Source organism: Plasmodium gonderi (genome assembly GCF_002157705.1).
Source record: "Plasmodium gonderi DNA, contig: Chr02, whole genome shotgun sequence".
Lineage (NCBI taxonomy): Eukaryota > Apicomplexa > Aconoidasida > Haemosporida > Plasmodiidae > Plasmodium > Plasmodium gonderi.
The window spans coordinates 909,303-926,152 of record NW_021628926.1 but is presented as its reverse complement, the minus strand read 5'-3'; the positions used below and the strand labels follow the sequence as shown (position 1 = coordinate 926,152).

Here is a 16,850-nt window from a genome sequence, read left to right as displayed (position 1 = left end):
AATTATTATATAATAATAATAATCATATAGTAAATATAATATCGCATGATCTCCAACTTATTTTTTTTTTAAGCTATATATAAAATAATACTTTTTATAATAACAAATTAATATATGTGTATCAAACTGATGTGCTGGAAAAATACTTATTTCTTTTCTTCCAATCGAAATATGTCTATCACATCGTATTTCAATATTATTATTTTTATGCATATGTGATAGAGAATAAATTGGGAATTACAGAAACATCTTCTTTGTTTTATTTTATTTCGTAAAATTTCTACTAAATATGCTATTATATGTGTTCAAAAAAAAATAATAATAATATAATAAAAAATATTCAATTGTAATGATATTATATTCTAATAAAAAAGTTAATATATTAGAAATTAAAAGGTAATGTATACAATAATTTAAAGAAATGGGAGGATACATGTATATATTAGATCCACGTGTAAAATCATTTAAACGCGCATATACCTGAGGGATATAAATTACACAAAAAATATTATTATATAACTGAATTTTAATTTAAATATAATTAATGGTATACAATGTAAAAATATTATTAATTGATATAGTGACAAATAATTAAATTAAAATACAATTTTTAATTTTATGTTTATAACGTTTGATGATTGTACAAATAGATACACAATAATATATATATGTTTGATTTTTTGATGACACTTAATACAAGGTTACAAATAAGAAATTCTATCAAAATAAATATAACACATTTGGGTATATATTTGTTGTTTTATTAAGCATAGCACATAATTGATATGTATTTCATCGTGCTACAGAATAACATATTTATTAATTTCATAATAAATATTCAAAAAATTACATATATAATGTATTTTGTCTATAAATGTAATTAAAATAAAAACATAAAAATAATAAAAAGCACATCTCATATAGTAATGAGAACAATTCTGTATATATCCAAAAACAAAAATATTTTAAAAATACTAGCAAAAGTATATTATATTTTTTTAGGAATTAAAATATATCTTAAGGTTTCTTTATGTATTCTGTTGCACCGCTTGCTAATGATAACTTGTTGTTGTTTTATTAAGCATCATAAATTTCAAACAAAATTTATCTAATACATGTGATTTTATTTCTTCATGTTAATACAGTATATACATCACACATTCGGAATATTTATTAATTATAATTTAATTACTATAAATGTTGTACAAATAGGATTAGGGATAAATTATATTATTATAAGAAAAAATGAAAAAATATCATATCCCTTGTATTTTGCTAAATATATTAGGTATTAGTGAATAATTTAGAATATAGAACACCTATGTATTCTAAAACATGAGCTTATCATGGGAATAGAATTATAACTAAGTATTAAATAATATATAATGTGGAACATGTACATAAACTGAATTATTTCTATGTTTACGTAAGTAAATCATTCTCTTTATATGAAAAAAGTGGTACTAAATATTATTTATACAAATGTATTACAGTTCTTATACATTATTAATAGGTATATGTAATCTTCTTCTAAAGGAAAACATGAAAAAATCATATAGAATAGAATATATGAAAAATCTATGAATTTTAAATATATTAAAAACTATTATTTACATATAAGATGTAGGGATTATAGAATTAAAGAATATTATAGTATTAGAGAAGAAATTAGGAAATATACATTTAACTTTGTATAAACTTTTTTTAATTATTATTTATTTTTTTAATGATATATTTATCATTATAATAAATATTTTTGACTTAATATATATATGTCAATAATTAATTGTATTTTATCTTTGTTATCACATGAAATATAATTATCTTACGATGTATTTTAATGAAATAAATGTTCTACAATTTGTATTTATCACATGTTTTTGGTTCCCATGCATTTCTTCAATGCTTGAAAACAGCGTAGACGAATCAAAAGAGTTATAGCCTTCTTAATAGACCATAGAATATATGTCATTTCATTCATGTACATATTTAAAAAAGAATTTGTATAGGAGCATTAAATTATTTTTTTTATGCTACTGTGATTATCAAAAAAAAATAATGCCGAATGTCAACTAAAATAAATATTTTTCTACAAATGGCAAATTAGTAAAATGATTCATTTAAGAATTATAAAGTAAAAGTGAACTATATTTCATTATTATAAATGTATAATTTAGCAGCATCTTTATATTTATGTACATTAAGCAAATAAAAAACCTTTTACCCTATATATATAGGTAAATATAATGTATACTGCTCTTAGTCTGTATATCTATAAGAAAATTTAGTTACATATATATATTTATTTTTATATAATAATCAATTTATATTATAATAAATTAATTTAAATCCTTGTAAAGCACATCATTTTAATACGCATTTACACTATTATCTACAATTATGAAAGGATTGCTTCATAATGTGTTGCATTAACCGTGAATACTATATTTAACAAAAACAAAATTTTTGAATAATTCATCGTATAAGTTATAAAGTTATATATATGGTAGTACTTGTATGGAAATATATATGAATTCATTCAAATATAATAGCTATTATATATATAAGTAAATAATTGTGAGATTAGATTTTTCATTTATTTAACTCAATAAATATTTAATAAGCTAATTATAATTCAATAGCAAATAAATTATTCACACAAATATTATATTCACAAAAATAAAACGTGCTGTATAAGAATTATTACATTATGTTTTTTCTATTTTTTTTATTCATATAAATATTCTTTTAATATTAAACTGTTTTACAATGTTATCATATAATGTATACGTGAAACACATTAAAAAAATTATATTAAGAGAATAAAACAATAAATAATGTTATTTAAATAGTTAAATGTATGTATATGCATTAATTCTTAGAACGTGTCTTATTTTTCTCATTTATATTTATATTTTATTATATATAAAACAAATATTGTATTCAAGGAATTATAATATTTTTAATATATTACTAAAATATGCGAAATACTTATCTATAATAAATTATGTGTACGAATGTTTTTATTTTATTCGTTTATTGATTAATTTCACTGTATATTTCTATTATAAATTATTTAATTATTTACAGATATATAATTTATGAAATATTATTACAAGCATATCACCATTATAAATAAAACTAATTCTTATGAGTACAATATAGTTATTGTTTATTATATATTATATTTTTATATTTAATTAAAATATATATTAATATTAAATAAATATAAAAATAATTTTATAAGGGTAAATCTAGAAATTTTTTTAAAATATCTTAATGTAATATAAATTGCTAAATAGAAAAGTAGTTTTAGATACTGAAATTTCAATTTCTTTCATCTAGTTTATTATATAAATGATTCAAAAATAAAATATTATATTTCTCAATAATGCAATAAAAATTGATGCCTAATTCTCTATGTTATTAATAAAGTGAAAATTTTAAAAAATATATTAAAACTAAATTGTGTTCATTCACTAATCATTTGAGAACTTATATAGATTTTTTTTTATTAGTGATATAATTATATATAGAAAAAATATATAGTATATTATTAATAAAGAGTTAAGTGATATAAAAATCCTTATACCACCCACATATTTTATGATGAATTCCTAATTAACATTAATACTTTCATATATAAAAATTGTTAAAGCAATAATTTATGTAATAAAGGTTGTATGAAATGCACAGTTTTTTATAATAATGACAATAAAACTGAATTCTGCTCTGATTTAGAAGCATATATGCAAACATATTGTTATAATACTCCAAAACTAATTAATTACAACACAATTCAAAATAATTTAGTGTAAATAAATATTATAATATCTAACCTATAATATTAATCCCATTATTTTTTACATCAAGCACACTTTTTTCAAGGTTCAAGTTATAGAATAAGATAAGACAATATCTTCTAGTATTCATTGTCAAATTCTAATTAATATTATTTTTTTAAGCAAGAAATATATTATAAAGTACGTTATTTTTCGTACTAAACTTATATTACTTTATTTAAGCCTATATATATCTTCGGATTAAAAAGAAGAAATAGATGACAAAAGATACATAAAGTGAAACTATTGTTTTTTTTCGTTACTCTGTTGTATATGAGATAAACATTAAATAAAAAAATTAATTTTATTATATTAATTTATATATTTGGTAATTATTGAAATTTATTTTATAATATGTTTGTACAATTCTCTCCTTGTCTTCGTAACAGAGAGTCTTATTAATGTAAAATATATAATTCATTAGAAACAGATAATTATGAAATAATTTTTAAATCTATACCATATTGCAGAAATAATTAGATTAAAATAATACTGAAATTTTATTTATTAATTTGAAATTGAACTACTTAACAATAAAGTATTATTATTTAATTTATTATAATATATATATATAATATTCGAGTTAAGGCCAACGTAATGTATTATACATTATGAAAAGCAGGGGTAACATATGTAGGTATCAAATAATATATAATTATTAAATAAATCATATAAAATATGTATAATATATATTTTTTAAATATTTTAATTTTTGCAAAATTATAAAAAAATGCCCTTGTTATATTTTATATAATTTGTCTATGATACTTTTATATTGCATATAATAATAGGACTGAATAACAAATGACTAAGCACAATAAAGGGAATACAATTATTGCACATATAAATAATAACAACTATAAATTTTAATTTATTATATTATGTTGATAAATTACAGTAGCACTGATGTATATTTCATAAATTATTATGGATCATATTAAGATAAATTTAATAATTTATTATAAGGTCTCCAATCGCACTTTTTCTAATAGTAAATTAAATTTCATTAAAATTATGTAGTTTGTGTATTAATGTAGAGCCTATTAAAATTTTATCCTTAACAAATAAGTTGTCTATTTAAAAATTATATCTAATAACATTTACTTATTTTTATATATTAAAACTAAATATAATTAACCTACATTTAGTATATTATTTAGTTCACTTAAATAATTATTTAATTTAGTATTATATATAAATTAAGACAAAACTATTATTAATATTATAGAATTATTGTTTATACTCATATTTATAAGAAGGCTAAATTAGTGATAATATAGTGAATATATTAATTTATAATGTAAAATATATGATGCATTCTACTATTCTTACAAAAATAAGTAAAATTATTTTCCCATAGCTTAATATAATTTTAAATATTTTTATATGTTTTAATAATGAATGATCTATATATTATACATATTTTATATTTTTGTTTATTAATTTAAGAATAAATAAATATACCATTATAACTTTTGTGCATATAAAAAACATATAAAGTTTTAGAAATAATATTACTACACATATGCCTGTAGTTCTATATATTTTACACTATTATTATTATCGTATTTTTATTGTGTTTCTCAGATACTTTTTATAAATACATATATGGGCATTAATGTAAAGTTATAATGTATTAATTTATTTTCATTATCTTAATAATTACATAATTATTGAACAAAATGCTCTTGCAATAGTTTCTGTCCATATTAATTATAAAATACTGTTTAACTATACTTATTTCTTGTTATAATAATGATAATATATTTAACATATATATTTTATTGCATTACCATAGTTTAAAAAATAATTATTTATGGTAAAATATAATTCAGTGTTATAAATATAATAATAAAAAATGTAATTTTCGTTAGAAATAATGTTATGGAATTAATAAATTGTATGTATAGAAAAGAAAATAATAAAATTGTATCATTATGCTTAATCCATAAAAACATGGAATATATAAAAATTTTTTATGTAATTTTAAAGAAGTAACATTTTTGTGTGCCATGCGAAATATATATGTAGTCACATTTTACATACAATACTGAATAGTACACTATAATAATTCTTGATTAATATGAATTACTACTTTAACACACTTTCAATGATTTTATATGCATATAAATATTATAAAAAAGAACATAATCACATAATATCATTTAAAATATAATACTAAAATATTTAATATTAGTTAATCAAACATATGTATTATTATTATTTTAATTCATAAAATGAAAATAAATATTATTGAATATAAGAACATTAAAGATTATTGTAACAGTACACATATTATAATGTATGTAAATATTAACTAAATTAAGATTTAATAGATTTACTATTAATATAAAAATATATTTCAATTTTGTGCGCGAGGTGAGTAATTAATTTAATATATACACATAATTATTTACATAAAAACATTCCAGTTTATTAATTCTTTAAACAACTAATACATATTTTATTACATTAAATTACTATATTTTAAAGGAATTAGTTTCATGGTATAATAAAATATTTTAAATATACCTAAACTAATATTTCCTATTCCTAAAATTACAATGGTTTCATAGTATTCAACACTTTGTAACATAAAAAATACAATTAAATACATGTATATTTTTTTTTTTTTTTTGGACATTTGAAAGTAATAATAATGCTCTTCTATTAATTATATTATTATAATAAATTTGGATTAAGAATTGAATATTCTATTTTTTCTCAATCAATTACAATTTATTTGCATATAATTAATGGATTTTCAACATTCTAATTAATTTATACATGGAAATGCAAAGTGAAATTTCATAGTTTACGTCAAATTTGATATTTAGTAAAATTTTTTTTTTGCATTTTATATTATCACTAAAACTATAATAATGGAAAAAATTCATTTTTTATAAATTAACATCTTTTATTTTTTATTGAGTGTATGTAGAATTTTTTAATTAAAACACAAATATAAACAAATGCCCCATTTCTTTTACTATAACATAAATACATTTATACAATTATATTAAAAAATTATTTGAGATAATTATTATTATTTTGAAATATATTAATTAATTATTTACATCATACATATTATCATAATTTATTCACTCTTATTCTAGTATTTTATTACTCGTTCCCATGTTATATACACTATAATTAATTAGATGTATAATTTTGTTCACTGAGTAACAAACATGTATTTATGTAATAAATAAATTGTAGTTCTTTTATATTATAACTTCTATATAGAGAGTACCAAATACAATTATTTATTTAATGTTTAATTATTGTAACGATGTATTTTTTTATTAATATGTACGTTATTTTTATTTCTCTCCAAAAAAGTTGCATATATTAATCATCAAAGTATCCACTTTTATTTTTAATAATACTTAATATAATATATTAAACTTATTATTGATTATTATATTTAAAATATGTAAAGCGTTTAAACATTTAATATTACATTTATTCTTGAATTTTATGAAATCAACTTTTGGAAGGTAATATATGGAAATTTCAATATTCATGTGACTTTGTTTTTCAATGTTGTTCTTATAATTATTTATATTTTCTGTCTATAACATAAATATTTTAATATATAATAGTTATTTAACTAAATAATATTGTACTATGATATAATGTTTCATTATACTCTGTGTTCTAAAAGCATATAAACATTACTTATACTATAAATTATTTCTATGTGCTATATGAAGTCGCATCTTCAATTAATTATGAAGACTTATATTAAAAAATATATTATTTCTTATACAATAAATTAATAATATGACATATGACGTGCTCTTCTTTAAAACGTTTAATTGCATAAAAAAGCAAAATTCTTATTATATATATTTACATTTGTTTTTCTACAACACAATATAGAATACTCATATGAGCTAAGGTAATAATTTACATATTAATTGATAATCAAATTTTTTATATAAATATTTCCTTTTTCGATTTACAATTTTGATTATATTTCCTATTAAAAATTACATCCATTGAATTATCACTGTATATATGTATCAATACATAATTTATATTTCCACATCATTAATTTTGTAATTATACCATATTTAAATATATGATAAATTTAATTTATTTTTATTTCATTGTAATGGCAGATGTACTGAAGTTATTAGTCTTATTTATACTTATTAATTATATATTACACTATAATAGCCTATTTTTCCTGGAATTCTTTGTGAATCTCTGTTATTTCCTTCATAATAATTTAGTTCTTTTTCATATATTTCATTATCCTTTTCATTGAATAGCATTAATTTTTTCCTTTTAACATTCAAGTAAAATTTTGAACTCATTGGATAAAACTAACATGGGAAAATAAAAATCATGCACATTTCTATATAACATTTTACAGTAATATGCATTAAGCTAGCATTTCATCATGATTCTTATTTTTACATGTAATTATTACTAACCTTGTACGTAAAAAGGAATATACAAAATATACATATTGTTGCTCCCAAAATAGATATTATAATAACATTATTATTTTTCTTGTTGCCTACTGAAACTGTTTTTCCTGGTTTTAATGAATCAGTAAATCCCCCGGATATCAACATGTTTGGTTCTGAGTCTCCAAATGTTTTTACCTCTAGTGTAACTTTGTCAGAAATTAGCTTTTTTAAACTATCCTTATTACAAGAACTGTAAATATATCCATTGGATAATTCCTCATATTTTGTTTTAAACACACTTAGTGCTGTGCAGTATTTACTATTATTGTCATTAGAACAATTTTTCACAGCTTCCTGGTACTTTTGTAAACATTCATTAGAATAAGATTTGCATTGTTCTATATTATTATTCCGAATAGATATTATTTGATTGTACTTATCGTACAAATAATACAACGTTTTCATATTTTTTAACTGATCCTCTTCAATGTTATGTATTTTGTTGCTTAAATCACATTTTCCTCGAGAAGAATTTCTTTGAGGCTTTATTTTATTGTAAAAATCATTTACACTAATATCAGAAAATTCTCCACTTTTTAGTTTATTATTAAGCCAAAAGTTTAAGTATTCTACATTTGTATTAAAATCAGTACTAACGGGTGCACTTCTTCCTGTAGTACATTGATTAGAATCCCATTCTGTGTCATTTAACAATTTGAAGTAATATTTAAATTTTGCGCAAATATCCTCTAATTCATATCTTTTTAAAAAATTGTTAAACATATACTCACAAGAAAATTTATATCCACGGACATGTAATTCTCCATTAAGAAAAAATTCGTAATTTATATATTTCTCAAATAAATTACAGAAATTATACTAAAAAAAGAAAAAATTATAAAGAAAAAAATATATTTTTACCAAAAACTATATTAGTTTATATAATTTTTTAATTTTCATATAAGATCAAATGGATGTGCATATTTAAACATGCATTAAGGTACATTCTCTTCTAATACGTTAGGAGACATTTCGTTTATACATATATTATTTAAAAAAAGTAATAATAATCTTATTTTTTCAATAATTATTTATAAATGTAACAAATCCTTATATAATGATTAATTATTTATGTTTATATCTATAAGAAGGAATAAATAGTTGATACATTTTATTAATTCATTTTATATTTTAATATAATATATACATTTTAATAGAATTAATGAGAACAGAGAGATAAAGTTTGTTAAAATGGGTAAATCGTATAAAATAAATTATGTTTGCTATATGAAATACTTACAATAGTATTACATAGAAAAAAATATATAGAAATTTTACTTCATATAGTTAACATATAAATCTAATAATATGTAATATAATTCAACATGCAAAAATATAGATTAGTTATGAACAGGATATTTATTATAATTCAAAATAATTTTGTTTATTTACTTGTTTGTACATTATTTTTATATGTTCCTTATTTAATTAATAATAATACATTATGATATAGTTCTGTTAAAATTTTCATACAGTTATTAGTTGTTCATACACTATGAAAATGTATAAATATACATATATATATTCATAATAAATAGTAATCAATAATAAAACATAGTCTTTCTTCAATAATAAGTATATACTTATTACATAAATTTAAATCAATGTCAGCTATAGAGCAATAATGTATGAATTAATTAACATAAAAAAAAATGTATATTATGCTTCATATATTTAATAATATTTTTATTATATATTATTTATAATTTTATACAGCTATATATAATACTACGTAGAATAAATTTTATTTGTTTACTCTGTTTTAACTACTAGTTGACATCATATATACTGGTTCCTATATATGAAATAAAGTAAATAAGATTGTTAATATAAACATTCAAAATAAAAGTAATAATCAAGTTATTAATTAACGTAATCGATACAATGAATATAAAAAATTCTTAATTATTTTTGAAAGTAAACTAGAAAAAAAATAAAAACATAGAAATGGCTATAATATTCGGATGTATGTATATTCATACTTTAATGCAATTGTATATCAATGTAATCTATAATAATATATCGAAGTGCGTATTTTTATTATTCGTTATACGTATTATAAATAAACTTTGATATTTTTCTTTTATAACACAATATAATAATTTTTATAATCAATCTTTTTCTTTTCTTTATTATTTTTTTTTTTAGACACATAGAGTATACTTTATAATAATAGACATATAAATAGAAAAATAGATAATTCAATATAATTTATTTTTTATTCATTAAATAAGAAATTTTAAATAATATATATAAGCCTTCAATGATTTCATCAATCTATTATATTCTACTCGTTTGAGGATATTATTTATAATATGATTCACTGGTAGATAACGAATTTATAACAGGTATATAAGCAAAAGTATAAAACAATGTTAACTTACAAGAAAAGAAATAAATACATTTTTATATTATTAAAAATATATCTTTATTTGTTTTTCATTTAAAAAAGTTGAATATATAGGATTAAACATAAATTAATATCAATAGATTATATTTTATAAAAAAAATTATTATTGCATCTTATATATTAAGTTACTTATAAAATAGCACAATAAAATTCATGCATCTATTTTATTTTCGTTAAAAAAATAATATAATCCTTTATTAATAAAATCTATAAAAATGTCGTATCACTAAAAAATATAGATTAATTGTAAATTTAAAAATATTATATATAGCCAATATATTGTATATCTTCGATATATTGTATGAATCATTTATTTAAATTATAATATATATATAGTGTATTAGTCTACTGCATTATAAATTTCCTTTTTTTTTTTTTACACCTTTTATATGCATTGTTTCCACAATGATCTTTATATTTTAAATAGCTGAAGACTTAATATGGATTTTATTCCTGATATTCACCTTTTATTATTTATAACATTTTTATATCCAACGAATTCTAGGATTTATTGCATTTGATTTTTTATACATATATATTTCGTAGTTGAATATGAGTAAATGTTTTTAAAATATTTTTTTCAAAATAATTAAAACAAAATGTATGTTGTTTTAAGTTTAAATAAGGAAACGGTATCATAACAGTTTTTCCATTGCAGAATATATGAATATATAGAAACGTTGTTATAAAATTAGGAAATATGTATTTAAGAGATAAATATTGTTTTTTAATAAGGTATAATTTTTTTGGTCAATTATTATATATGTATTTTATGAAAATTTCCTCATGATTTCTTATATAAATATTCACTTTGTTCTTTTATATTATTTTTTTACGTATCATGTCTAATTCTCTATGATTTAATGTTATTTATTGTTCTTTATAATTTTTTACATTAGGAATTTCATTTATCTTTAAAATATTAAAACTGTTTCGTTATAATATAAAATAGATAATTTTGTTAATTCTATGGGTGTGTGAAGTAAAATATGTAACATTTACTTTTTTATATAATATTTTATATATGATTAATATGCAACGTAGTTTCCATTAATTATTATATACGTATATACTTTTTGCATTAAGCCTATACATATATAATGTACATATTTTTAGTTTATGATACAAAAATATTCATGTGATTCACAGCGAAATAATTCATATATTAATGCAGCAAAAATATAGTATTATCTCTTGCGTATTACTCGTGTGTTATTATAATTTTTTTGGATATTATGACTGTGGCACATAATATTTAGGTTTATAACATAGTGAATCAAAACAAATAAGATCAAATATTCTGATAAAAATAATTTATTTATATTTTTTATTGCAGATAATTTTTTTAATATATTGCCCTTAACAATTTTTGATATATATACTTTTTCTATTGTGTTAATTTTCATTGTCTCAGGTAAAATTAATATTTTTAAAAAATATAAATAAATAGTTCTAATGTGGAATAAAATTATATGCACTATATATTTTATTGCATTGATGAAATCAATTATTTTGAAAAAACAATTTTTCCCTCTAGATGTTATAATTATGCATATAATTAAACCATATTTTATATATGCTACTTCAATTAATCACTGAGCATCGAGTATATATTATATATTCTTATAAAAAAACAAATATACTGCGTAAAATATAATAACAGCTGATATAAAATATATTTACTATTTATGAAAATATTATTTTTTTAAGAAAAACTATATAGTAAATATAGTTTATTCTTAATTTTATGTAATTCCGTTAAATTATGCAATAGGGACTAGAGTTCTTTGAAAATGTGAGAATATATAGATGAAATAAGTGAAATTTATTATGCTATATACATATATTATGATGACATTTGTAAATATTTTCACATTATTATAGATAAATACGTGTTATATTTTTTACTAAATAATTTATTTCTCTCCTATTCATAATTATTTATATATTGAAAAATATTTTGTAATATTAAAAGATGCAAAAAAATGAAAGAAAAAATGAATGGAATAAATCTAGTTATAATACTGCAATGGTAAATTATATATAAATTTATATATGTGATATAATTATTTGAATCATAAAATATAGAATCCCATATTCGGTAAGAATGTATAAAGGCAAAGGCACTTTAAATTCTGCTAGATGTAATCTAAATTATATTTACTCATAATGTCAACACGAAATTATAAGTATTATGATTTTCTATGTGCTTAATATATAAAATTCATGTAAATTTACATCTTTCCTTAATTATCATTATATGTATTATTTTTAATTAAAATGATTTTAAAGGCGCATAAGAGCTAAAAAAAAATATATTTTTACAATACATATATATTGTTACAACATATATTTGTTTAGTGTATAAATATATAATGAAAACATTTATATAAAGAATTTTATGTATTTTTTATGAAAAATTTGCTTTAATCCTTATATTTGCAATAAATGGAAATGATTTTTTATTTTTCTAGGCTTATAAAAAGCATTGTCTATTTTAAATAAAGTATACACAGTTGCCCATCTTCATGTATAAAAAAAAATACATGATTTTTATTCCTATATACCAAAATAAAATTATTTATATTTTTAAAAAATAAGAATTGCGTAAAATTAAATGTTTGAATTCAAAATTATTTACAACAAACAGCATTTTTTTTTTGATAGTTTAAAAAAAGGACGATAAAAATTAAGAAAAGTAGTATCTTGATATTAAATGAACGTTAGATATAATTGTTTTCATTTATTTATAATTTATTTTTACTTATTAACTATTTAATATATATAATATATTATTATATTCTTTAATTTTATATTTACATTGTTAATATATTAATCTTTATTATTCTACACTTATATCATGTATAAAACATAAGCATTCCTATCTTGCATATATAAATTTACACAATTTTATATATAAAAATTAATAGAGAATAATACATAGTTATTTCTTATTTTCATAACTTCTTATAATATAATATTAGATATAAAGCAATGAAATACTATTTGTAAGTATTAATAATATATTCATATATATATTATATATAATCCTCCTTGTCTTTATATCATAAAAAGGACATTTTACTTTTTCTATTTTTTCTGTCTTAACGTATGCATTGACTTATTTAAAGAATCATCGTATATGTAATATATATATTCCATACTAACTAAAACACATGAAAATCAAAATATGATATGTAAATTGAATAAAACTAAAACATGTATGAAATAAATGATATGCCATAGTCCATGTAATTTCTTGAGCTCAAAAAGATGTATGTGGTAGAATTTTACATATTCATATCATAAATAAACGAAATTAAATAATATCGTAATACAAAGTTGCAATACATGAATTGTTAAAACAATTATTATTCATACTTTAATATTATTATGTGTGTTTAATTACGCAAAAAGCCATTTTCTATAATAGTCATAATTATATGTAATGAAATATATAAAAATAAATGTATGAAGTATGTTAAACGGTTGTAGAAATTTTATAATTTATATATCAATTAATATTCTAATCTATATATATTATATTAATTTTTTATTTATAATGTATATCTTTTGAACATAAAATAATATTATTCGTTCACGGTACTCTATATATCACACAATAAAACGCATAGGATTTGTACATATTATACATGAACTTGATGAATATTGTTTTAAACACAATTATATTATCATTTTTTATATATTACTTCATTTAATTTGAAAATCAATATATATACCTGCATTTTCTAATTGTTATATGATTCCCATATATATAATATTAAGAGAATATTCATTCACATAATTCATTACAACATTTTATGTAATGTTTAAGCAATTTTTTTTTAATTATAAATTTAATTGTAAAGTTAAGCATATTGATATAATATATTATATATTCTATTCCTTCGTACATTCATACACTTATCGAATGTTTAATAACTGTTATATTTACAATCTCTATAATTTGCAGACAATTTTTATCTTTGTCATACATTGTTTCAAGCGCGAATTAGATCTACCATACTAATTCATAAATAAAAAATATATTATTCATTTAAAACATAGTATGTTTTTAAAAGCATTTTATAATATTAAAGCTCTTTAGAAAAGTTATTTTGTTATATAAATATAATCATAATTAACCATATAGGATGTAAATAATAAAATATATCTCATAAGGTGTTCATTTAAAAGTAAATACAATAATTCTGCAGATAACAAGTTAAGAATAATCTAAGCCTGTGTAGACTATTCTTAATAAATGAAGTATAACAATACGTGAATTTTTATTATTTCATTTAAAGGGTAAAATAAAAAGCTTCTAATTTGAAAAAATGAAAAATATGTATGTGCGAACATATATATTTTTATCAGATTGTTAATAAATAAAAAAGATGAACTTTTCTTGCATTTAATATAATAATGAAAAAAAAAATTGGCTATATTCCCAGGTAATGAGGAATATACAATGTTCTTATCTAAATAAACTGTATATTCACATTTTAAAACATCAATTATACACTATTATAATTAAAAAGTTATACTTGTATATATTCAAAATTAATATAATGATAACTATCATAAAGAGCCTTTGTAAAACATAAATTATTTTTGTCATATATATTCAAAGATTAGCATATTTGTAATTTTTATCACCATTAAAATATTATATAATACTAATTTTTATAAAAAAATATTGTTTTATAGCTTAAAACTATATTATTCTTTCCATATATATGTTATCAAGTTATGAAATGTCGGAAAATTTTATATAGTATGATTATTCACCTTTTGTATTGTTAACGAATAATATTTTGAAAATTATAATATTATTTATATTGATGAATTAACTTATTCAATTAAAAATTAATCTATAATATTTTTTATTATTATATAAGCATTGTTTCATTTATATATTAAGTTTTAGAGTATTAGGTTAATTATAATTTGATTATAAATGATTTTTTGTGTCTCAAAAAAATGACATTCTTCGCATTACATATTTGGTGATATAGCTAAGAAGAATTATATAATATACTATATGTCCTATTAATAGTATGATTTCTTGGTATTTCTGATGATATCATTATGTTCCATTCATCTGTGTTATTGGAAACGTTTTTATATCTTGCTATAGCACGGCACACATATGAAACAAAAAGCATTAATTAGCTCACAAAAAATATAATAAAGTGAAAATATAATTATTTAAATATATAAACTTTTTAAAAAAAATGTTTATAATAAAATTACGTAAATAACATAATAATTAACCTTGTGCACTTTAAATATATATGAGGATATTGCTAATATCACAAGAGATAAAATTAGAATAGAAGCTTTTATACTTTATTTTAGGAAGGAGGGTGATGTTTTATGATCAATATTTTCTTTTAGGAAGGAGAGTAATATTTTATATTTAATATTTTTACAATTCAATTTTTCCATTAGTGTGTTATATTCTGTACTAATGTATTCTAATAAATTACAAAAATTTTTGTCATTATTTGATTTTCATTCATCCTTGTGTTTCATATATATATTTTCTCACTGATTAGCACAATCACATTTGTCATTGAACAATACATATTTGGTTCTCATATTTTTAAGCGCATTATTCATGCTATATGAATCATCCATTTTTCCCACTATATCTTGGGTAATGTTTTCCCTATAATAATTGCATACATCTTCTCCGAGAATTATATATATATCGATAAATTCATAATAAAGATTTTCGTTATTGATGTAATAATCATTAATATCTTTAATATTCATATATAGCCAATAATACAAATATATAAAATCAGCATCGGTAACATTATATTTAAACGTTATAATTTGCTTTTGTAAATAATATATAAATTTGAGGTACATATTAGAATAATCATATTAAATTGATTCCAACTTACCCAATTTATATCCTTCACACATAGTTTTCCAAATATTTTTCTTAAATCGAGCTCCTTCAATCCCATCATATGTATGTTGCAAGAAGTCAAATATGTTTACATACTGATATTAAAGTGAAATAAAATCATGATGATATAATAAAAAATGAATTATAATATTCGCGAATAATATTTTATATTAAATGAGAAAACAAAAATT

At 18.7% G+C, this 16,850-nt stretch overlaps 1 protein-coding gene across 1 annotated transcript; it reads right to left on the bottom strand.

The window, feature by feature from the left end:
* Positions 1–8,002: 8,002 nt before the first annotated feature.
* PGO_021730 (variable surface protein) lies at positions 8,003–9,297 on the bottom strand (the record flags this gene model as incomplete). The annotated part of the gene is made up of 3 exons (XM_028685988.1): positions 8,003–8,176; positions 8,288–9,145; positions 9,271–9,297. 3 exons carry the CDS (start codon positions 9,295–9,297, stop codon positions 8,003–8,005), a joined length of 1,059 nt encoding a protein of 352 aa, XP_028541789.1.
* Positions 9,298–16,850: the final 7,553 nt, after the last annotated feature.